The sequence below is a fragment of the Macrosteles quadrilineatus genome, unplaced genomic scaffold (assembly GCF_028750875.1).
Source record: "Macrosteles quadrilineatus isolate MER2022 unplaced genomic scaffold, UCM_ALF_1.0 Scaffold_1__1_contigs__length_201487025, whole genome shotgun sequence".
In the NCBI taxonomy this organism is placed as follows: Eukaryota; Metazoa; Arthropoda; class Insecta; order Hemiptera; family Cicadellidae; genus Macrosteles; species Macrosteles quadrilineatus.
This window is the reverse complement of record NW_026542594.1, coordinates 168,840,423-168,866,284: the sequence shown is the minus strand read 5'-3', so window position 1 is coordinate 168,866,284 and position 25,862 is coordinate 168,840,423. Positions and strand designations below refer to the sequence as shown.

At 36.0% G+C, this 25,862-nt stretch overlaps 1 protein-coding gene across 3 annotated transcripts; it reads left to right on the top strand.

Moving 5' to 3' along the window:
• The first annotated feature begins 973 nt into the window (after positions 1–973).
• LOC128989528 (kinesin-like protein Klp61F) lies at positions 974–25,862 on the top strand. 3 transcript variants are annotated; one of them, XM_054411434.1, is made up of 21 exons: positions 2,311–2,372; positions 3,871–3,995; positions 6,047–6,152; positions 6,898–7,036; positions 8,450–8,596; positions 8,973–9,127; positions 10,789–10,932; positions 11,470–11,739; positions 11,983–12,175; positions 12,358–12,540; positions 13,952–14,214; positions 14,661–14,800; positions 15,097–15,212; positions 16,667–16,849; positions 17,199–17,366; positions 19,130–19,363; positions 20,884–21,063; positions 23,120–23,330; positions 24,058–24,254; positions 24,506–24,637; positions 25,521–25,862. In XM_054411434.1, exons 3-21 carry the CDS (start codon positions 6,082–6,084, stop codon positions 25,632–25,634), a joined length of 3,240 nt encoding a protein of 1,079 aa, XP_054267409.1. In that variant the 5' UTR covers positions 2,311–2,372; positions 3,871–3,995; positions 6,047–6,081; the 3' UTR covers positions 25,635–25,862. The 3 variants fall into 3 exon arrangements, with proteins under 3 accessions (XP_054267415.1, XP_054267409.1, XP_054267402.1); XM_054411440.1 differs by lacking the exons at positions 2,311–2,372; positions 3,871–3,995 and adding an exon at positions 974–1,303; XM_054411427.1 differs by lacking the exon at positions 2,311–2,372 and having other exon boundaries at positions 3,777–3,995.

Below are 25,862 nucleotides of genomic sequence, written 5' to 3'. Positions count from 1 at the left end.
TGAAAATAAAAACTTTCTACCATTAGCTTCTCAACAACCTTTATCATGGGTAAGCGGTGGAAGTAACTCTGGTATTTTTTATGAAAAATTACAAAAACTTTTGTTGAACCGTAATTTTAAAACAATCACGGAAGTTTACACGATTCAGAATTATGATGAAGAACCATACTAATTTTAATCAAACCAGATTTTTTAATAAGATTTTTCATCATGTATTTTATGGTGTTTTAATGCGAAAATAAAGTAACAATACCTTTTAAACACTTTACTTTTTACATTTTTTACAAAAATGGGAGATATACCATTCTGTTAAGAATTTAAAGTGCTATATCATACTACATTTTAATCAAATCGTTCGGGTTATTTTTGAGATTTTTTCCTGGAACGAAAGGTTGTTCCCAGAAACCCCACAAAATTTCGCGATTTCAAGACACGGTAACTTTTTCACTGCGATCATGGAAGACATTGGTGATGATTCCATGAATGTAGAAGATATGCATGATTCAAATAACGTCCACTCTATATCACCAACGATCGCAGGAGGGGACATTCCAGCGGTACGGTATCGCGGCAGAAATTCATGATTTTACCACGACATCAGAAGACGTTCATGATTCCTCCTCTGTGACCACAGGAGACATGCAGAATTTGCCCACTATTACTTACGGGACTAAGCAACTTGAACTTATTCAAGCATTCAAGCAACCGCCCTGAAGTAGTAGACTTGAGGAGTGAGGAGAGCGAGGGTTGAGAAGTTGCCGCTGAAATCGCATGTTGGCAGTGCAGCCCCCACACACATATTTCTAACTACCGATGTTAGTTCTCATATATGACACCCACAACCACGGAAATTTTAACCATTCATCGCGATCGCAGGAGACGATCACAATATCACCGAGACCGCAAAGCAAAATGACTACAATATTTCGTAGCAACCACGGGAAATGAACTCCCGTGAAAATGTGGGAAATGCTTTGGGTTAATGAATTCGCTTTGACCGCAGGACATTTTTCCGATTCCATCGTTACCGTGGGAGACGATCAAGTAACATATTTGAAATCCATTCCATGACACTTGGTAATTTAAAGAATGTCTAAAATGTGGGGATAACCCACATCACCGCCAACAATTATGGTATAAGGTAAGAGTCAACCCCATCAGCTGATCCAAAGGCGAGCAGACAGTTCTACTCGGAGCGACACTAGCGCTCCGGCCGGAAAGGACCAACCGCCGGCAACCAGGTTTGTCTTGCTTGTACCACACACCGCAAAAGGACTCCTGGGTCTACTCTACAGTTAGTAAGGTACCCATAATGTCTAAGTAGTTAATTAATCTTTTGGGGGGTAAGGGGAATCATATCTTTTTCTAAATTAGACCAAGATCAACCAACAATAAATTAATTCAAGTAACTAAATTAAACTTTAGGTTATCGATATCATGTTTAGGGCAAGTTGCGGCAGGCGTTTCACAATGGCGAGGAGTAGTTAGAGTTGAATAAGATGTAGTTAATCTATTTATTTGAGACCTATCAAAGCTGGCTTATGCTGAGCAGGGTTTTCGTGAGTGCTATGGGGAAGTGGAATCAGCACGATTTTCATTAAGTGTGGATCTGGCTGGGTTTATTCCAGTCACGACCCCGCAAAAAATATCATGCCAAATCATGTATGATCATGCCAAATAAAACATGCTCCCTTAGGTATGATGTTTAATTCCCCATTCAAACAAACCTCTTTGTACATAGCTGCTCCTTTTTAGTTTCTTTTTCTTTTCTCCACTCTAGTGTTTGAAATTTTGAAAGTTGTCAACGAACGAACGAACTTCATCTTCATCTTCTTTCTTCATCCATCTTCCTTCCTTTCTCCTTCATCTGGGCCCTGTTTCATAAAAATACTAGTCTAGTAATTACTAGTCTAGTAAATACTAGTCCCGTATTTACCTGTCCTACTAATTTCTGTTTCACAAACGTTTTTATACCGCTAGTAAATATTAGTGTATTTTACTAGTCACGTGACCAAAACTACTAGTCACGTGACCAACTTTACAAGGTAAACTCTCAAAACAAATTTCTAACCTCAATCACGGGTTTTCAAACCCTTTATAAAGAGTTTTAATTTTGTTTTCACTTTATACAAAAAGTAAATAGTTGTAGAAATGCAGTGTTTTCTTTAAATTAATAACTATATAGACACATAAGTAAAACAATCACATACTATATATCAAACCGCTATTATTTATGTTCATCAATGAGCACGCCGGCGCGGCGTCGCGTCGCTGCAATCAACACGGTGATTGTAGTAGTCGGTTGTAGGCCTAGTTGCGGCGCTCAACAGTTGGGTGGAAGTTGATCTGTTGCTGCCGCATTCGCACAATTTGTATAGTTTTTGTTTTATTCTGACATATAAAATTTAGCTTGCTATGAGTAAAGACAAGAAGGCTCAAATTTTGAATGTAATTAAATCGTCTAAGGACATTTTGTTTGGAACGTTTTCAAGTACCCTAACCTATGTTTTCAAATATTCGAATGCATAAGAATATTTGGGTTAAAAACCATTTGGAGATATTCTAATTTTGAGTCTACAAACCATGAATAATAAGCCTAAACGTTTATTGATGTAACAAATAATTGCAACGCCGTTACTAGCAATAGAGAAGTAGGTTTTCAAGTATAGTAAAACATGGCATAGGCGCTATGGCAGGGGTTAGCCGGTTAGCTCAGAGGCAGAGTTCTCGCTTGTCATGTGGTGGGTCCCTGGTTCAAATCTGCGCCACTCTACTTTTTATTGCATTCATTAAACTTTTACATGTTTTTTACATTAAAATAACAGCTCTAATCAACATCTATTTTTTGATTACTTTGAATAACAAATTCAGACTACCAAAATGGATTTAAAGTAATGTTTTTATGATAAGCAGTTCAGTTCAACGCCCAAAAATCAAATATAGGTCTACAAAATTGTTAGTACATCACAGGGTTTTAGCTATTTAGGGAAGCAAATAATAAGCACCTCAAAAAATACAATGCAACTCCTCTTTAAAATTGCCTTACTATTATTTCCTATTAAAATGTCTTTAAATAAAACCGAGAGCCTTAATTGGGTGTAAAATAATCTGATTAATGTTGCATTGTTGGATACATTTTTGTACATCTTTGTATGCAAAACGGTATGCGGTTTTAATTTGGTTACTCTCAAAGCTTAAAATTATTTTCTCTGTGATAGCTAAATAGTTTATATAACCATGAAATTTAACTCAAGTAAAATTAGACTAAAATTTCACAGAAATTGATAACTCATAATTATAATTATTCTAATAGGGCGATTGTACATACATTATAAAATTCAATTTCACTCATTTTGTACTACGCCACATTTATTGATAGTAATTTATATCTAATAATTATCATTTTAGCACTCACATACCTATTCGTGAGCCAATTCGCACTAGCAAAAATAACTTAATAAATTCATTTTTTTATGATGTGAGTAATGAAGGGTAACTCTCTTTCCAAAAATACTAGTCTACTTCAAATAATACGGGTGAAGAGAGGTTGGTAGAAAATAGCAAGTATTTACTAGTGTAATTTACAAGAGTAAAACTTTATGAAACACATTGCTGTCTACACTAGTAAAAACCACTAGTAATACTAGTCCCTACACTAGTAACTAGTATTTAACACTAGTAGGTTTTTGAAACGTAGACTTGTAAAATACACTAGTATTACTAGTCCATGGACTAGTAAATACTAGACTAGTATTTTTATGAAACAGGGCCCTGGTGAATGTGACGGTCTGAAAGACTTTGGATTGGAATCGGTTCGATTTGTTTTTGAGAATTTGCCCGTTTGACTAAAGGTCGAGTTATTCTTTTTAGTTTGGTTTAGATTTGATCAAGAATCATCTTGAGCAAATTATCGAAGGTTTCAAACCCAAGTTTCCTTGTGCCTGGAGGTTAGGACAGGCCTAGACCTACAACTACGCTACACTGTTGCCGGGCTGGTAAGTAAATAATACTCCCTTATAAACCGTTCTTAGTATTGTTATTAAGTACCATGCCTATTATTCTTATGATCCATTTACTTACTTTTCTTATTGGCTGTTCCTTTTGTTTTTCCTACAAATTTTTATTTAGATAATTTCAAAAGGGGCAGTAAGTTAAAAGTTTTTTTAGCGAATTTCCCATATAGGGAATAAGCTATTACCGTAGTACTCATGGTAAGACCTGGACCCGGGACAGATTTTTTTTTTCGTTTTGAGGTCCCTAGAGGCCAAAAACACCATCCGTTCAAATTCATATATATATATATATATATATGTGTGTCCGTTAGCGCGATAACTCGAGCAAAAATGATCCGATTTTGATGAAATTTGGTACAAACGTGTAAACCTACGTTTATTCGAACGAGTTCGCGAACCAGCATGATCGGACCATGGGAACAGGGGTTTATGGGGGCTTTTATGGGGTAAAAATGGGTTTTTCCCATTTTTGACCCAAAAAACATAAAATTTTGAAATTTCTTTCCAAACTATTTTGTAGAGCTTAAAAAAACAAATAATTTAGTATATTGAAGCGTTATAATGCACCTAATGGTTACGGAGAAAATTCCAAAAAATTGTTAATTTAAAATTCCCATGTTATTCTTATGGAAAATAAGTAAACCGTTGTAGTGTGCTTGTTTATTAACATATTTTGCCCAAATTTGGAAAATGTTTTTATTTCTTACTAACTATTAACATTTTACATAAAAAAACACTTTTACCCTCTCTGTTGCAGCAAACCTAAGTATGTGTTAAACTGATTCTATTTAAATAGGGAATAAATGTGATATTTTTAAGGAGACATTTTAGTCTAAATCAAATCAGGCAAATGGAAATTCGCTTAGTCTGCAGGTTTGCTGCGACGGGGTCATTTTACTGATTAACTTAGGCCTATAAGTTATGTAACTTAAGATTTTGCCACACAAATTTTTGAACATGGTTTGGTTTTGTTTCCACTTGCTGTGAGATTATTGTACATAGGCCTATTTTATATTTTTGATGGCTAGGGCCTAGGCTTATTGCATGTGCATATATAGGCTACTCATGGATAATAATGGCTGAATTTTCTAATCTTTTTTTAAAAATGTCAGTATAATAAACACAACAGCAATTTATTTGTGTTTTCCTGGCCTGGGGGGGATCTCCCCTTGATTGAGAGTTGGCCCCTGCCTCAATGAATGGTTCAATTTATTTTAGAATCTGTTATGCAGCTCGTAGGATCATTTGTCTGTTTTGTAGCAGAGCTGTTACTAAGAGACCCGTCAAAAAAAATTGAGAATATGGTAAGGTAGACTTTATTTTTTACTGTGTAGGACTAGGCCTACATTATTTCCGAGTTGCATCTCTGATCACACTTTTTGTTTATTCATTACTGGTACCGTTAGATATTAAATAGATGTTGGTAAATTCCATGAGTTAAGGTAAGTTAAGGGTAAGTTATGGATAAGTTAAGGTAGGTTATAAATAAGTATTTACCTACCATATCCTTTATTACAGGGTGTCCAGCTTCAACAATAACAAACTTTGGCCTACTGTACCTTAGATTATTTGGGAGGTCAAAAAAAGCGAAAAATGCCATACAACATGTGTCCTATTTTGAACTCGTTAACAAGTCTGTATATGTGTTTTTTACAAATATATTCATATCCTCAACAGTTTGAGCTACAGGGGTTGAACGCTAAACGGTTCAAGATAGGACACATGCCTTGTTGCGTGATTTTAATTGTTTTGACCTCCCGAATAATCTGGTTAAGTTTATCCTACTTGAAGCTAGAAAGCCTGCATATGTGTTCCAAGGATGAAGAAAACAAATTTGGCAGTTATGTAATAAAATCAGCTGGGATTAAACTTAAGGGGGTCCTAACAAGAAATGACTGTTCCTAAATTTAACATGATAACCATAAATAATTGATACCGGGCGGTAGTCAGAACATAAGTATTATTACCTAGGCTATGTAAGAAAATTATAGTTTTGTCTAAAAGTGATTTAATATTGTGGTTGTTGTTTTCAGATTCAAAAATATTGTGACCAAACCCTGAGTACAACATGGCTGGCAAGATGAACTTGAAGAAACCAGATGCTCAGGCCATTAACATTCAGTCATATATTAGAGTGAGGTAAGTCATGAAAAACCAATAATTTAATAATTTGTATACAAATTTTAATCCTTTTTTGCAATCTTTGAGTAAATTCTTATTTTTGTGTGAAGTAAGCATTTTACTGATGTCGCCTCGTAAAATAAACCAAGCTTGGGGGAATCTGTGTGATTTTGCACAAAATATAAACTGCCATATCTCTTCTTTTTTTCATGAGCCCCTTTAGCCTACGTATATATAGCCTATATATATATACAGGGTGCGGCAAAAGTCAGCGTACCGAAAATGCAGCTAAACTACAGCTGGTATTAAACATAGCTATAACAGTAGGCCTATTATTGTAAGTACATGTTAGAGAAGCTGTTTAAAGTAAACACCCCCATTGTCTAAACACATGTAGCACCTATTCAACACTGATTTGCAAATTCTTTTACATAAGCCTAGTTGTGAGTAAATAACATCATCAATTCTTTTAAATGTTCTAAACTTGAGGTTTCTCCGAAAACATGTTAGTAGGTTGTGTTCCAGGAAACTGTTGTAAACACTGATGTATGGAAGTTGATAGAACAAGCACTACACTAGACTTCACGGTCACAGGCGGAATAGTGACCAGACAAAAAATCCTCGATAAAGATAAAACTAAAACAAAATAAAAATAACTTGACGTTAGATAAAGTTTCTGTAATTTATAATGAGAGTGGGCTAGCCTGTCATTTGTTTTTTGTAGTTAATCAAATTTCACTAATTTATTCATAACTGGTTTCAGACCACTTTCTTCAAAGGAAAAGAAAGCCAATGTCCTCGAGTTTGGCAAGAAAGAAGTGACCATCAAAAGTGGTGCTGAAAGTTCTAAGTTGAACAAAACACTGTTGTACGATCGTGTTTTTGATGAGCAATCAAAACAGGTAAATAATATAAAGTTTGATTTCCTATGTACTGACCCTATATTTAGCTCCAATGGCCAACCAATACAGTAGGTATATATCTTAAATGCAAGTTTACAAGTTTACAATTACCTGAGTTAGTATAACAAAAAAACATTGCCTATAGGCCTACCAGTACCTAGACAATAGACAATAGACAATAGACAAATAATCTTTATTTACACATTCATTAAGAATAGTAGTAGCGTCAATTTACAATTTTTTCTAAATGTTTGGTTGAGGTGTTGTTTAGTCAAAGACCAATACTTGTTACCTACCTGCCTGACATGTGCTGCAACTTAAATAAAAAAATAATAATACCAATCTGACATACTGTAGGTACATTCTCTCATTAGCTTGTCAACAACCCTTTTCATGGGTAAGCGGTGTGAGGACTATGACCTCTTATGGCAGAAAATCACAAAAAGTTGCAATAAGTTCTGAACCGTAATTTTACAGAAATAGAGGTTGTAGCCTACTGTTTTAAGTCAAATACCCCCGCCGCAGCAAACCTGCCGACTAAGCGAATTTCGATTTGTCTGAATTGATTTTCAGTTAAATATATTTTAATAACATTAGGTTTAACAAGTACCTAGGTTTGCTGCTACAAGGAAACTAATAAAGTGTGTTTTTGAGTAAAATATTGATAGCTTAGTAGAAAATAAATAAATTTGCCAAGTTTGATTAAATATATATTCATAAACAAGCAAACTACAACATTTGACAATATTCTCCATAAGAATAACATGGGAATTTTAAATTTACAATTTTCTCCGTTACTAATAATCGAACAAAAATACTTTTATATACTAAATTATTTGTTTTTTTAAGCTCTTTAAAAAGGTCTAAAGAGCAATTGGGAAATTTTGTGTTTTGAGGGTCAAAAGTGAGAAAAACCAATTTTTACCCCATAAAACCCCCCGTAAAGCCCCGTTCCCATGGTCCGGTCGTGCTGGTTCGCGAACTCATTCAAGTTTATCCCGCTTTACACCTTTAAACCAAATTTCATCAAAATCGGACAAAAATTACTCAAGTTATCGCGTTCACGGACGTATATATATATATATATAAGTCTATATATATATATATATATATATATATACATATATAAAAATTTGAACGAATAGTGTTTTTGGCCTCTGGGGACATCAAAATGAAAAAGTAAATCGGTCCCGGGTCTAGGTCTTACCGTGCCACCTACGGTAATAGCTACTTCCCTATAGGGAAATTCGCTAAAAAAAGACTAAGTTATTACATGCTAAATTTGAATAAAAACTGGCCAAGCAGTTGTTAAACCGATTGTATGTTGTTTTTATTACTTTAGCAAGTCTGGATGCATCCTACCACTAATATTTATACCGGCAGTGAGATATTTAAGCTTGCTGATTTTCGCAGATTGTCATTTACAATGCGGTTGTAAAGCCGATGATCAAAGAAGTGCTTCAGGGCTACAACTGTACAGTGTTTGCCTACGGCCAGACTGGAACTGGGAAAACTTACACCATGACGGGGGACCAGGACCCTGATGCATGTTGGGAAGAGGTAAGTTAAGTCATAGATAAAAGATAGTAGATTTGTCATCCTTATGGAACAGCTGTAGCCAATTTGATTGTTAGTTCTGTACGTCCAACTAATGATGATGTAAATATGTTTTGTGTTGATTTGTTTATTAGTCCATTTGAGTTTAACAAAATATCGAACCATTTGCTGATTTACAATCTATTGCTGTTGATGATGAACCGTAATGGATTGGAAACATTTCCAGCATAAAGACTCAATGTTTTTCACACCAGACTCAATGTAGCCTATTTATGTAACATTTTTTGCTTACAAAAATAACTGCAAAAAATTAAGTTCTCAAAGAAAAAAAAAATTTGATCTCTAACCAACGAGTAATTACACTCATTTGTTACTGTAGAGCGTCCACGCAGGAATTGTCCCGAGAGCCATGCACGACTTGTTCCATGAACTTTCCATTCAAGCGTGTGAATACCAAGTGTCGGTGTCGTACATGGAATTGTACAATGAAAGGTTGCGAAGTCTCCTTAAGGATAATGAAGAAACAGACCTTAAGTAAGTATTGTGGAACATTGTGGTAAAGTAGTCAGGGGATGGATGTCTGCAGAAAGCAGCAGGGAAAATGAATCCAAATACTCTACTAAAGATTTTTTGTTAGGAAGCAGGCTTACCTGAATGGGAAAGAGTCCGAACAGGCAAAAGGGATAGCAAACTTTACACTGTAAACACAAAAAATTTGAATATTTCACTGTCACTGACAGCACTTTCAACAGTTTCAACTAAGGAAGAAAGAGTTTTCTTCAGGTCCAATGGTGACGGGGAGTTGTTAAGACACACAGCCTTTTTTTACCTTGTTAGTCTCAACAACTCCCCGGCCACCATTTTGATTTTATACCTGAAGAAAACTCTCTTTCTTAGTTGAAAGTGCTGTCAGTGGCAGTGAATTTAATGTTTTTTGTAGTGTTACGTCTAGTGTGCCAGTTTGGACTCTTCCCATTCAAGTAAGCCTGCTATCCTCACAAACATTTCTTAAAATTTTTAAATTGGCCCTTGTGTTCTACGGTACATTCTTAACAACTTAAGTTTATTTAGGTTTCGGAGTGTTCAATCTAGTTGGTTGCCGGTTCGATCATGAGAAAAGTCAGTTTATCAATAATCTTTAAATAGTTCTAAACCGGATCTAGATGTTCTTGATTATTGGACTTTTTAATAAATGATCCTAAAGTAGATATTCTAGATAATTATACATTAATGCGTCTTTATAATAATTGTGACTCTGTCTATTACATGTATATTCATTATTCAATAAAACGATTCTATTCAGACAGCAAAATGGCCACCATTTTTGGACTTGTAATTTACAGTACTTTCAAGTTTCAATGTTAGAAATTTACAAATAAAAACTGTAGCAGTATCAACCTCTGGATAAATGGGTTTTGGTTGATCGTTTGATTACCGTGGTTCTAAAGTTTGAAAAGGTTTCTGTGGCTTCACGTTTTAACTGTACATGATCTGAAACGCAAAATAAAATATGTATATAGATTTGCATGCATATTATCCAAAAAGAACATGTCAGGTGTTTCTGGAAATGTAAAGTACAAGTGACTTTTTTTATGGAGGAGCACGTCTTTGGATTTTGTTTAGGACGGGGAAGTTAGTTTTCGGTTTTCGATAAACACTATTAGCCTGTGGATAATGGTCCATTCACGTACAGCGTTTCATTCATTCTCTTTCAATGCTTTCGAGCCTTTAAAAATTCCGAACACAAAAAAAAGTTCATGAATGTTGCTGCAATCTGGAGAGATGATCACAATGTTTTTTTTTTTTTTTAAAGAGGTTGGCGGCCTCTTTTAACCTTGCATTTGCCCGTCCACATAGACTACAGATCTGTGCGTGGAACGTATCCAGCAAAGCAAGGGGTGAGCCGGTACAGTACAAAGGTGAACTGTACTGATAAAAGTTTGTGGCAGTGACCAGGATCCGAACCCACGACACTTCTGCCTTGGGCCCAAAGTCCGTGACGCTACCAACTGAGCCACCGACTCACCACAATGTTGCAATGACCATCTCCCATGATCGTAGATGTTGCAACAAACACTGAAGATGTGTTTTGATTTTTAATTTCCTTGCCTTCTCTCTTTATTAAGGCTTTGGGTACATTCAAATAGTAGCATGTACAATTTGCTGGATTTCACACACAGTGTTTTTACTTCCAGACTGATTGACGATTTGGAAGGAGGAGTGATTGTGAAAGGTCTTTTGCCAACACCTGTCAAAAGCAAAGAGGAGGTGTTTAAACTCCTTCAGCATGGAGCGGAGAAGAGACAGGTGGCTGCGACTCAGATGAACCTCAACTCAAGGTAAGTAACAAGTCAGTTTTTGTTAATGATTAAAATTTAATGAAGTTCATAATTTGTATCACACTATGCTTTTGTAGTACAAAGGAACTTCGATAAGACCCTCAATCACAAGTCACTCATGATAACAAGTGTCATTTTAGATGCTCTTGATTTTTACCACCCCTAACTTACTGCAAAACTTGATAAGAAGTCTACCTTGATAACAAGTCATATTTGACAATCCCCAATCCCCATGATAGACTTGTTACAGATGTACAGTACTACTGTAATAGGAAAGTTTATCTTGATGGTAATTATTGATTCTTAATTGAAATAAATCAAGCTTTATAGATGCTTTTAGGGTGATATGAGCTTGATACCAGTGTAAAAAAAACTTAAATTATTCTAATATGATCTTTTGTTGCAATTCATATAAGTACGTTTGAAATTCATTGTTGATGATGGTGAGTTAATGTTGTTCAAATCATATAAGTAATCTCATGATCCTATTATGCTGATCGGTTTGATTTGCTTCTAACATATGATGGAATGTTTCAGCCGATCACACACAATTTTTACGATCAACGTGAATATCAAGGAGAGTGCAGTTGCTGGCAAAGATGATGTACTGCGATGTGGCAAACTCCACCTCGTGGATTTGGCTGGAAGTGAAAACGTGTCCAAGTCCGGAGCCAGCGAAAACATACACAAATCTGCAACGGGGGTTAACAAGAGACTTGCAGAGGCTTCAAACATAAACAAGTCTCTGTTGACGTTAGGCCGAGTCATAACATGCTTGACGGAGAACAACCCACACATCCCTTACAGGTACAAATATTCAGAATGCAACCTAAGCTTAAGAAAGTAAGTGCTTCTCGCAAAAAGTTAACCATTTGTGCTTAAAAGCATGAAAAAGAAAAATACATCTTGAGTAATCAGCAAATAATAATTATTTCTTGGTTATAGAACTCTCAAAACATTAACATTTCCACTATATTTCATGGATTTAATTTTATAAACTTCAATAAACAATTAAGGATATCGGTGTGTGAAGGATTTTCTTGTTTATAGAGAGTCAAAACTGACAAGGTTTTTACAAGACTCGCTTGGTGGCAAGACTAAGACCTGCATCATCGGAACAATATCTCCAGCGCAGGCCAACCTGGATGAAACGGAGAGCACACTGAACTATGCTTCCAAAGCGAGATCCATCAAGAACAAGCCAGTGAGAAACCAGACCATCTCCAAGAAGGACTTTATGCAGGTAAAACTTTATAAAACTTTATTTTGCTTCACACTTTTTCTGCAACATTTTTTTTCAAAGTAGGGCCTACAGTCTTTATTGTAAAGCTGTGCTTAACTAATTTCAAGCAGTTTCTGGGTATACCCTTCATGTAGTCTTCAACAGACCTGTTCTCGCTTGTTACACTTACTTTGTTTTGATAGGTTGCGTCTGAAGAAATAATGAAGCTCAAAAAAGACCTGGAAGCTGTCAGGCAAGGAGAGGGGTTCTATATCTCTAAAGAGTCTCATGAAGAAATGATAAGCCGAATGAAAGAGCTGGACGACCAAGTGAAAGACTCACATGAAAAATATTCACGAATCAAAGAGTCGTACGAACAATCAAAGGTAATTAAAATAACATAACAATTAAATTCAAAAGTGTAGTATTCTGTTTTTCTACCAAAATTTTTTCTGAGATTGAAAAAAGTTTTTTTTCAATTTTTAATATATGTAATTCTTTACTGTGGTAATTCCATTTTAAATTATTGTCTCGTAAATCCTGAAAATCCGCTTCTTGCAGGAAGGACGTTCAAAGATGGTGTTGATAACGGAATGGTTGACTCTTTGAACTTGTTTAACGCAGTAGAAGATACATATTTTAGTTTTAGTCCTTTAAAACCATTCTTTATTATCCAAAACCTGATATTGTGACCAGAGAAAAAGATTTTTAGTGGCAAATCAACTGTTGAGTCCTAAGACCCATTTGTTTGGAAATTCAAAGCTGTCAATTTAAATTAATATAAGTTAAATCTCTTAATTTAACTGTGTTTGCAGGAAATAGCCTGCACACTATTATCCTTATATATAATACGTGAAGGTGATTTGTACAAAACACTACTCCTCCGTTAATAATGAAAGTATTTTTTGTGTAGACGCCCCATTTCACCAATTCCTGTTATAAGGCCCGGCGCATATTGAGACGCAGTCGGAGCAGCGCAGCGTAGTGCAGCGCAGGGCAGTGTTTTGTAAACCATGTATTTGCTAGGACACGCGCATATTATGGCGCAGCGCAGCGCAGGGCAGTGCAGTCCCGCACGTGGACTGCGCGCACTTGTGGTCGAGTCACAAGTGTCTGTGCCGCATTGCTCACCTGCGCCGGGTTGACTAGTGTTTTGTGACGGATCTAGAGGATAATTAATAGAAATTGTGCGTTTTTATCAATTTTTTACGTTACCATTCATAGTAAGTATATAAAGAGTAATTACAGGAGTGAAATCTGGGAGAAAATACGAAAATCACTAAACATTGCAAATTTTTCGCCCTTTCTTTCTTGTTCTAAGAAACAATAAATCTAAATCAGCACCTGAATCTGACTCATAACTCAAATCCTAATATTTAACAACGTGTTCACACAAGAAACTGTGTCACTCCTATACGAAAACTGTACGACTCTGCTTCCCAATATGCGATGTCAACTGTGCAACACAGACTTTTTGCCCAATTCTGCCCTGTGCTGTGCTGCACTGCCCGGATCGTGCCGCACAGCTCAATATGCGCCTGGGCTAAAAGTCCTCGGGCTTGAACTCAGAGTGAGTTCGTTTTCAGTTTCGGAAACTGGAGTGGAGTGGTTGATTACATTATCGTGGAGTTGACTCTTTTACATCGGAAATTATATGACTGTCAGGATTATTCGTTTTGAAATAACGCCTGTAATACTAACTATGCAATTGCTTGAATTCGAGCAACAGGTGCACTAGTTTTTATAATATTTGTATTAGTACTCATAGCTCGATTTAATACAGTATTTTTGCTCTAGGAAATGTTCAGATCCTTAAGCTCCGACTTTGACGACAAGTGTGCCGAATATGAAGAGCTTGATAATCTGTTCAGAATCGAAAGCCAAAGATGTCAAGAGAAGATGAAAGAATTCGCAAAGGAAGTCGTTGTCAGGGAATATTTTATCAAAGAATATGAAAAGACCGAAGGCAGTCTGACAGAGCAAGCAAAAACTTGCAAGTCTGTGCTGGAAAACCTCTTAGACCAGAGCAATCGATTGCACGACAAAATTGATAGAAAGCAGTAAGTAAATATTTGTCCAAATCATCCTCTGTGTTTGTTATCAGAGAAAAATTATGCAGATGAAACGTGATTGAAGACGTTATAATAATTTAAACCTCATGTTATATTTTTATTGCAGTCACCCATTTATTTCAGCCTATCATTTAATATAGTGAATGTCAGATGGTTTAAACGTCAAAGAATATTAAAGAAAATTTCAATTAGACAAGTTTGGTAATAATGAAATGGGCTTGAAAATAGAAAAACTAAAATTGATCAACTTTATTGTAAACATTAGGTCTAGTATGTTTTTACAGTAAGAATAAATGTTTTAAGTTTTGTTTAGCCTTGATAAGACATTGTTGCTATATTTGAAAATCGTATATTTACTTGATTTAGTTCTTTTTAGGTATAATGTATGAAATTTCAATTTTTCCTATAAATTGCAAACTTGTTGTGCTTCACAGGTCTAACGAGTCAGACAACCTGCAGATGTTGGGTCGCTACAAGGAAAATGCTAGCAAGAAGGTTGCGGACTTCAAAAGCAAGCTTGATTCGTTCCTTGACGAAGAAAAGCAGTTTGTGAAAGAAGTTATCAAAAATGCCAGTAAGCTTTGTGATCTGTTTTTGTGATGAAGTATCAGAGTTAAATTTATAAGCTAGATGAAATCTACATTTATCTTCAATATTATATGCTCTCTTAAAAAACTCCACATGAAAACGTAAATGGGTACATTTTGTTTGAATACTTGACATACAAATCGATTAACAATACAATTATAAATTCTTTTTGAGACTGATCAGCAAAGCGCATTTGATACCAAGAACCCATTAAAATCTTTGTAAATTAGTATCAATAAGATGGAGCCTAAGTTTTTAAGTTATCAATTGATTTTGTTTAAGGTACTGTGAACAGATTATTTGAAGAAGAGAACCATAATGTTTTATCAACCATTAAATCTTTTGAACACCAGATGAAAGCCCTTGCACAGTCAAGGAATGAAACACTTCACAATAAGGTATGTATTGAAATACTTCTTGTTCATCTTCATCCTAGTATAGGGTGTCTACAGCTCTCTGAACCTCTTCTTCAAGATAAGACCCCAATTTCAGATCACAGATGTCCTGAAAACCCTACAGAATTTTATAATGTATCCCAGATTTTTTAATATATTTTTTTATAAAAGAAGTAATCATTTTGGTAAACTACAACATTTTTATGTTCTGTAAAATTTTGTTGTTGAAAGTTTGAGCACAATTACTGGGGTTACAAGCTGGAGGTTTTGCTGTTACTGTGATGTGCAAAGTCAACGAACTTTTGTCTTGTCAGCTGATAACACGTGTTTTGTTGTAATATGACTAATATGTATGTATATGTTTAATTTACTACCACATAGGTAAACGTAAGAAAATTTGCCACTGTAGCGTAAAGCATAATAAATAGCTAACCAGACCTGAATTTCCCCAATTTTTGTATGTTAAGGTTGTGCCACAGAGTACAGAGGCCTAGACTATTTGAATATTTAGTGAGGGTAGCATGTGGTACACACGGCTACATTTTGGGTGAATTGGTCATGTGAATGATTACCATAACCAAACTGTTCGTGTTGGAAACGAAAACTGGCCTCATTTATTCAACCTGAGGAGACAATTTACCGCTAGTCACTGGCCCAAAAAGCCAGCTTTGATGATTTAACCCATTAAATATTAATAAATAATAACCCATTAAATACAGAAATATTAATATTACAATAATGACACGGGAAATTAGATGAACATTTTTGACTACATGACCTGAAAACAATTATGTGAATTCAGAATAATTACATTACTAACACCTAACACCATAACTAATGTGGGGTCCTTACCCCCTGTCCCTAGCGTCCTAGCACGTACGCATGTTGGATGTTCGATGGCAGCGGCAAGACAAAACTTCTAGTCATCTCTCGTCGTCTCCTCGCTCTCGCGCATGCGCTAGCACTCACGTGACCTGAAGAGTGCCTTCTTACTGGGACATTTTAATTGTTGAGGTTAAGCTCCACAGGTAGCAGGCTTACCTGAATGGAAAAGAGTCCAAACTGGCACAAGATACACAAAACTACACCATATACACAAAACTACACCATATACACAAAACATTAGAACATTTCAGTGTCACTGACAGCATTTTCAACTAAGGAAGAGAGAGTTTTCTGGCCTAATGGACCATAGTAGTTATTATGGACCAGTAGGCCTGAAACCTCTCTTCTTAGTTTAAAATGCTGTCAGTGACAGTAAAATAGTCCCATGTTTGTGCATATAGTGTAAAGATTGTGTTTCATGTGCCAGTTTGGAATTTTTTGTAAGGTAGTTAAGGAGACTCCCTGTAGATATACGATGACAGGTGACTATGAAAGTCATATGTATATTTTACATTGATCTTTTTAGTGATTAATTAATAGTTTTTAAGGTGTCGTTTCTTGTTTTGTTCCAGCAAACGGAGTTTACTGGTGAAGTCAATTCTTGCAAGTCACGAGGGGAGGAAATAATACAACACTTTGTAAACCTTTACAAAGACGTGATCAAGTCACATATTCTGCCCTCGATGAAGAACATTCAAGATCAGCTGAATCTTATCACCAAAGTCACTGAGGAGGGAAGCAATAATCTCGCCAAGGTAGAAACAAAAACTGAATTTACTTATTTATCATTACTGGTCAAAATATCTAGTTTAATTTGTCGTTAACTCTTTGACTTTCTGCTATCACTGTCAGAAATTTGTTTTAGGCAATTTAGTTGTGTATCTCTTAAGTAATGTATACCTAACTATGTGCTTCTCTGAAAATTATCTATATCTGATTCTGATACCACTGAAATAAATATTTTACAATTTAAAACTGATATTATGTTGTCTGTTTTATTTGATTTTTAAATCAAATCATATCATTGTGACATCATTCTGAATCAGATAGAAAGTATTTCCTGTGTATTTATTTACATAATTACAAGTGTAAATATGTTTTCAGTTCGAAACCAGACAGAAGAAGCTGATCTCTGAAATCACAGAGAGCCATGTGTCGTTGATGAAGTTTTCCACTGAAATTGTTGATCAAGTTGAAGCTATAAGACATCAAAATAAAGAAGTTATTGCTAAACCAATAATAATCAACACCCTTGTCGACCAGTTCAACGAAGTGAGTGTGGAGTTTTAAGTATTGTATTACTATCATCAATTACTGGTATCGAAACACAAGGGAGTTTTTCACAAACTCCAATGACGTTAATTTAATAAGCAGCGCGTTTCACAAGCTCCAAAATTCACCAAATACAGTCCCGGCCAGAAGTTGCTGCAGGGGTTTCCACGGTCACATTGCAGGCACTGTCCGCCATGGTTAGGTTAGGTTGGGTTGGATTAGGTTTTCAATTCTACATTCTTTACAAAGCATTAACAGACCAACAATTTTGTTTTGCGGCGCGTGGCTTACACCGTATATTGTGTGGAGTCTGATATCTGACCGTGGCAACTGCTGGCCAGGACTGTTCTTTTGATATATGTGAATTTTGGAGCTTGTGGAACGATAAATATTTAACATTTTTTTTTTTTTTTGCTATTGGACTTGGTGAAATTTGGAGTTTGTCAATCGCTCTGTTTATTAAAATATTTTTTTTTTTTAGAGTTGGCAAAATTTGGAGTTCTTGAACTTCACCCAAACGCAACTGGGTGTATTTTAGCCCATCTGTCATGTGGATGTGATCGAGATTCCTCTATAGGCCTATACCAGTATGGTATAGACAATACTGCCACTGGTCTATAATTTAAAACATTAACATTTTTTGCCACTTTTAAAAATTTACTTTAGTTTTCCATTTTTTTGTTTAAATTGTTAAAAAATTCTAAGGGTTTAACTAAAAGCTTGGAACAGCCTGTAACGGTAAAAATATTACGAGATCAGAAAGCGAGCGTTCAGACGATTTCAAATGTCCCGCGCAAGGTCATTAGTTCTCCGAGCGGTCACGTACTGCGCTAGCGTCGCGATCCCTATAAAAGCCGCGCAGGACACGGGACAGTCGGACTTGAGTGCTGGGCGAATAGCTAGCAACATCTCCCTGGTAGGGCGAGGGCGGAATAGCCCGGTAATAACCAGTGGTGGAATAACCCTGGAAGCGTCGAATACTAGGGTTAGGCTGAGGGCGGAATAGCTCTCGGGCCCGCGGATATAACGAGACGATAGGTCGAGGGCGGAATAGCCCGGTAATAACCAGTGGTGGAATAACCCTGGAAGCGTCGAATACTAGGGTTAGGCCGAGGGCGGAAAAGCTCTCGGATCCGCGCATATACACCGCGAAACCGTAGGTCGAGGGCGGAATAGCCCGGTAATTAGCCAGTGGTGAAATAACTCTGGTGTCGTCGAATAGTAGGTGTTAGGCCAGGGCGAAATAGCTCGTGGACCCGCGACAATCGATTCGGTTAATTGTAAGTATAGTTGGTTTTAATTCCAAAAGTGAAACACGGTATATCCATTAAGTAGAGGTTTGTTTTTATTTTCGAAGTTAAGATTTTAGTTAATTACGACCAGTGTTTCACTCACAGAATTAACGCCAAATTACTAATTTGTTTAAATTAAGGCCTAACCCGGGCAGTGATGAATGTGTCATTTACTGAAAGCTGATGCTTTAACGACCATATCTGAGCCCATATTTTAAAAACTAAATACTATTATTATTACCACTAACCCTGGACTAACTCAATTAGATTAGCTATCCGAGGCCGACAGTACAATTTTGTCCCAGGACGAAATTGCACCGTCACAAGCCTTTGAACAAATATTTTAGAAGCTAATCTGGACCATTGTGCATTTTAATGGGAGAAAGTGAGTTATTAAAAAAAAATGTTTCTAAACCATTGGTGAGTGATTTATAGCGTGTGGCAACTACCACTAACCTTTCTTTTTTTCAGAATATCAAGCAAGTGATGTCAATCCTGACAGCCGCACAAGGCAGTTGTGCATCTATCAAGTCTGAATCCGCCTCAGTGTTGGCGGGCGCAACAGCCACAGAGGAGGGAGCGGAATCTTTGAAAGAAACAGCTATGTCTAATCTGCAGATACTCGGATCTATCCAATCAAACGTTGAGGAAGTGAAAACAGTTAGTGAACAACAATCAGAACAGGAGAAGACTCTATCGAGCGAGGTAAGCTCAGTAGTAGGCTGCAGCGAACCTTCAAAACCAGAATTACTTGAGAGGTTTGGATTGCTTTCCCAAAAAACGTTTGTGTTTCCTTCTCATGAATTTCCGCTGGTATGGACACTATATTTAAATTAGGGGTGTGTTGATTCTCGATACCACCTGATACTTAGACGTTGGTGTTGGTATCAAGAATCGATCGTCAAAAGTCGATACCAATACCATACCTGTCATGGTATTACCGCTATTGTTGCGAATGCGCAAGATGACAACAACGTTTCTGTGACTGGGAGAGACAATGATGATGTCTACACAGCCGCAGGTGATATTAATGATTCCGTCGTGATCGCGGAAGACTACGATGATATGAAATAAATAAATTAGCCAAATTTTATTAAAATACATCCATAAACAAGCAAACTATTTACTTTCTCTATAAGAATAAAATGGGCAAATGTATATCTTTTCTCTGTAGTATTTCATTGTACAACAACGCTTCAGTTCACAAAACTATATTTTATAGAAATCGGTTGGTGGTCTAGATCTTACCTTGCTACATGCGGTTTAATATATCTCAAGCATAATTGATACGATTGACAAAATTTAAAATATGTACTCTATTATCACAAACTGCAATGAGTTTAATTTTTCTGGTAAACAAATTTTGTTTTAGGTGATTCAGATAATTGGGAGTTTGGACAATTTATTTCTACTTTACCATCAATTTTGAACGGTACTTAAGTAGACTTAGGATACGGAACTCTTTACTATCAAACTCGCTGAGAAATTATACTGATGTAGGAACTAGGAACTTTAACCCTTCCCGGACGGGCAAAATCGTGACATAGAACGGGAAAAAATTATAGGAAAAAATAAAAATTAATTTTTCTTATTTGTGTTTTGTTATACAAGTATACATAAAATAAACACAATGGAACACTTCATACTGTCAAAATAATTTTTTACTCGGTTTTAACTATACGGATATATCCGCTACCTGTCCGCGGATGAGTAGAAAAGCAGCGGATATCCGCCACCCGTCTTTGAAATAATGACCATGACAACGTTAGGCAACAAATAAAGAACAATATGTAAACAATAAATAATGACAACGTAGTGTTGAGGGCAAAACGTCGAGGGGGGAGCGTAGGAGAGGCACGGGAGAGGGGGAGGCGCGGGAGAGGATAGGCGCGGGAGAGAGGGGGGAGTGTGGGAGAGAGCGCAGCCATGGAGAGGGCAGGAAAGTGGTGCCTTGGTACCGCAAAACATCTGGTTACTGCTCAAGCACTTGCCAGTCTGTCTGAAGAGAAGGCGGATATATCAGCTTCCCGTCCGGAACATCAAAAACCATAAGCGGAGATATCCGCCACCCGTCCTTTATCGTCAAAGACTTAGGCGGATATATCCGTCACCCGTCCGGGAAGGGTTAAGCAAATATAGGGGTTGGTACTATCATAACACTTACAGGGCTGCAGAACTATTATTTTTTTAAACTAACAAAAAACTCATTTGTTAATTTGTTACAGATCAAAGAAAATGTTGATAGTTTAGTGAATGAAGTAAACACACATGTTGAACATATTGAGAATGGAGTCAAGCAGAACATAGAGCAAGTACAAGTTCTATGTGGAAAACAACAGGAAAACCTCTCACGACTGGAAAACAGTGTTAGCATATTTACAGAACAAGTGTCTCAAACTGTTGTGGTAAGTTTACTTTTGTATCACGTTATTTTGTACTATGAATTTTATTTAGGTTTAGGTAACGCATGAAAGAATAGAAGTATAAGAATTGTCTACTGAAACAATAAGTGCCGTAAAACTGTATTTATGTTCAAGTTAAGGATATGAAATAGAGCATGTAGGCCTATCTATGTTTTCTAAATGAGAAAATTATATCTATATTCAGTAATAAAAAAGTCCTAAGTCAGCACTATTCCAGGACTGTAGGTATCCCTTGTATATTTTAAATTCAGTTTTATTTAAAAAAGCTTAGGTATGTAAAGAATTGGACTTTAAAAACTGTGCAACAAAACTTAGTAAGTTTTTGGCTTAGGTTTTTGGGATTTTTGTGTGGATAGCAGGCTTATCTTCCTTAATTAGAATTGTTGTCTGTAAAGTTTTTTTTTTTCAAGTTATGTGCGTCTTGTTCCAGTTTGTACTCTTTCCCATTCTGGTAAGCCTATCATCACAAATTTAAAAAAAAGTTTAGCTTTATTTAAATTTTACAAATCCATATATAAATCCCAAAGTACCCATGAACCTTTTAGGAAACTAAAAGTCACACCCCCATAAACACTTAAAATGTTTGTCATGACGAGAAACCTTGTGCAAACCCCGGTCTCACAACCCCACGGGAATTTTCACAAACGTATGTTGGCAACACTGTTTACTTGGAGGATTCCATTCCCCCAACCCCTTTTCCTTCCCTACCTGTTGATATATTGTTTGTTCATCATTTTGTGTGGGTGCCGACACCTTGACAGGTTGTCTGTTCATAACATGCCCGTCTCAGAAGCCCAGTGTTAGTGTATTTTATTTAAAGCAGGGTCTCACAGGCCCAGTGTTTCGGTTTGTGTTTCTAAGCGGGGTCCATTATTTTCAAATGGGGTCTCACAGACCGGATGTTTCGGTTAGCGTCAGTCTGGGTAGGGTTTCAGGATTAGTGTTAAGATCGTAATTCCTTTCTAAAAGGGTGATTATTTGTTTGTACTGTATTCTGTTATGTTTATTTCAGCTTAAGGGGATTCGCCACTGAAAAGGGTGAATTTTTTTATTTAATGAGGAAAGTCGTGAAACTATTTTTTTTTCTACTAGGGTACTGTTTAACAAAAAATGGAAAAATTTTGGTTTAGGCTACTTCTAAATATAAATTATAGGTGGTAAAAAAATAAAATAGAGGTTTTTCGATCAATTTGTTAGGGGTTTTATAAATCGATATTCTGAAGAGAGTTCTTTATGGATTTTGATAAATTTGGTGTTTTTTTAAAGACAGTTATCTAAACGTAATATTTAGGTAGATTCATAGTAATATCTCACATACTTTTTTTGCTGTGACACATTAAATATAATTTTTCTTCAGAAAAAAGAATTAGTTTGAAAAAAAAAAACGTTATTGTTCAGTACCTAATTAACTTAGATACCTAATTCTACCTAAATATTTTCCTAATATTGTCTAGAATAAGTAGTAAAAATTTCAACAATGTACCTTTAGTGGCTCTCAAGATATATAAAATTTTGTATTGAAAAATGTGAAATTTCAATGTTGCGGAAAACCGCGTTTGAATGAGAAGGTGTCCTATGATCTTGTAGCTATCGTAAAGAGCGAAACCCCTTGGTTATAACATATAATAACATTCATACATGGATTATATCATACTTTTTGGATGCAATAGGGTCCAATGTACAAAGAAATGAAAAAAAATATTTTTACCATTTTTCATGATTTTTACCTATTTTCAGTGGCAAATCCCCTTAACTTAACCAATCAATAGTTTTATTAATACTTATGAAGTCAAACGGGGATGAAGCCCGTGGGTAACAGCTAGCTTCTATCTAATGGTTGTTTGGGTTGAAAGCGAAATCTGTATAAATTAGAGCGTACTATACTGCTTTATTTAATGTTTCTGCCTATTCTTTTCAGAATTTTCTTATCACTTACCATTAATTTACTGTATTTATTTACTCGTTTAGTATATCAACAATTTGTATGGTAGTGAAATCAAGATGTGTTTTTTATACTTAAGTATTGAATTTTTTGCAGGCGTCTGAAAGTAAAGTTGAGAATTTCGTTGAACAAATCACAGATAAACTTATTGAGAATGAAACACGTTTTGAAAAAACGCTAAGGGAACAGAATAACGTGGCTCAAACTAAACTGCAGAATATGAATGAAAAACCTGAGCTTTCTCAAGTGGTTCAGGCGTTGGAGGAGAATTTAAAATCGATCAGCTATAAACAATATGTTCCTCAAGGTTTGTATCCCTATTTCATGTACACATTTCTGTAATAATTTTCTGTTCAAGCATTATTATTTTATTTCCTTCTATGAAGTTATGTTACAAAAGTCATCAAAGAATAGAAATCGCTCGTCGTTTTGTTCCAGTTCTGCTTCGTGTAACTACTTTTTTAAATTGAATAGAATGAATTGTTATCTTTACTTACTTCGCACTATAACCTTTCTTCAAATATTACTATATGTGTTTAATAATTGAATATTTGACAAATTTGTTTAATTTGTCCGTACTGATAGAATCATTTATCATTTTCTTCAGCTTCACATTTTGGATGATATACTTCCCTAATATACATCCATCTCCATCAGAAGATGTTTTAAGAATTTTATTGTTGTGGAGAAACACTGATTCGTTACCACTGGTCACTGTTGACACAGGAACCTGATTTGTTGAAACTGCATGTATTTACTGTAATGCCGAGATGAATAAATAAATATTCTGTTACATTTTGATACGATACCATAAGATCTTATCTAATGATGTAAGTTAAATGAACATTAGTACTTTGTTGAGTAAAATCATTTTTGGTTGACCACTTAAATGTGGAACCTCGTTAACAAGACCTTGATAACCAAGTCATATTTGGTAATCCCCATGATAGGCTTGTAATCAAGTTTCTACTGTGAATGCTTGACGAAATACACAACAGGAATGTTTTCAAACACAGTTTTCACATGTGTTTCAGGATCGACTCCTCAGAGGATCAGCAAGGACCAACTCCAGTATCCGAGGAAGTTTGTCGCCACTGCACCGAGGATGGAGTTGGTGAGGAAACTGAGAGAGAAGTACCCAGAAGCTGAATCTGTACCCAATGAAAACCTGAACTTTAAGGAGTATTTGCCTGCAGACCCGTTTTTCAATGGAGACATTCCAGTTACAACTGTAAGTTATCACACTGTATTTTTTTAATTTTTTTATAGTAGGAACAGGCTTACCCGCACTGTTGGTTAGTCTTTTGAGGTACTGTGACTCACAAATATACTCTCAAATTTCAGACTTTTCTTGGTCAGTGACCACAGACCACTTTGTCAATCACAGAGAAAGATTGTCTTCAATTACAAACTCCATCGTAATCTTCCTTGTGTCGTCTTAATTTGTAGTGCAAACTAACCGTTTCGATTGATTTTCTCTAGGAAAAATCCACTGGCAGTATTGGATCTACTGGAGACAGACGCACCGATTCCTCCACCCACTCCACGCCGAGGGCTGGCTCAGGACTGGGCCGCAGGTCTACCTCCATGCCAGACTTGAATGTAACAGACGATGTAAGTACATAGTTTAAAAACTGCTTAAACAAATATGCTGTACGTATGAAAATTCTTCATTCATAAATAAATACATTTTTTTAAGTAGTGGCTGTTTAAATAAGGCCTTCAGACATTCAGCGGCATATGACTAGATAGTTTATGGTCCTAATGCAAATGATAGAAGGTAAAGTGCAGTAATGGGTTAAAGAGTGGAATATTTCCATCAAATGTCAAGGGATTGTGTTTTTTTGGGTACCCAGACATCTCACAGAAGACCACAAAGAAAAAGGTTTTCACAGCAGTTTCTACACTCCCTAACCCATTTTGGTGCTTTTCACTCACTAATTGCACCGGCGGTGAATTTTGGCATAGGAAATGTCTCTTGTGCTGATCTACAGAAGGCTGTGACTTTAAGTAGGTCAGTGTACTCGATTCAGGGGGTTAGTTTTGTGTGTAGTGGTGGCGGAAAGGGCCTGGTTTGGGGGGGGGGGGTTGAAGTGGATCCAGGTACGACAATTTTAAGGGTTTTCGATATTGGGACATCAAGTACAGGTATAAGAGAGGCCAGATAATGCTAACAGTTGTTACCGATTTCTGTGACATTGGGTCGCTGACATTTGAGTCGTGGTAGTCAGTCGGTAGTGCAGTACATCTCTGAGCACCTTTAATTCGTTTAGTGTTAAAAATGCATTATAAAACAACGAAACAATGACCAAACAAACAAACTTCATCAACAAAAACGATATTTTACAACCTTCAATAAACGCCATACTAAAAAACAACGAAAAAGTCGGGTTTTGTAAGCAAGTGATGAGTTTGTTTTCTGAGTTATACCCAAAGTAGTTGTGTGTAAGCCTGTCTGTGTAATCTGTCACAACTAACATGTTATTTGTGTTTACAGAATAAAGAAAACATGAGAACTAGGAGTGCAAGGAGACCAACCAAATCCAAAATACCGGACCTTGTCATTCCAAAAAAGAAGAATATCCTGGGACCTGCACAAAATTTTGCCTGAAAAATCTGTACAAAACCTTATATAATAATAGTTAATAGATATTAAGTTTGAAAAAATATTATTATAAAAAAAAAATGTATAAATGTAGTTTTATCTCTTGCTTGTGAAATGTGGTTAATGTAGCATATTTGTATATTTATTACTCTACACTTTTTTAATGCTCTCTGATGTTTTGTAAATACTGTGATTTTACTTTTTTATCCTAATAAACATTCATTATTTTATTTA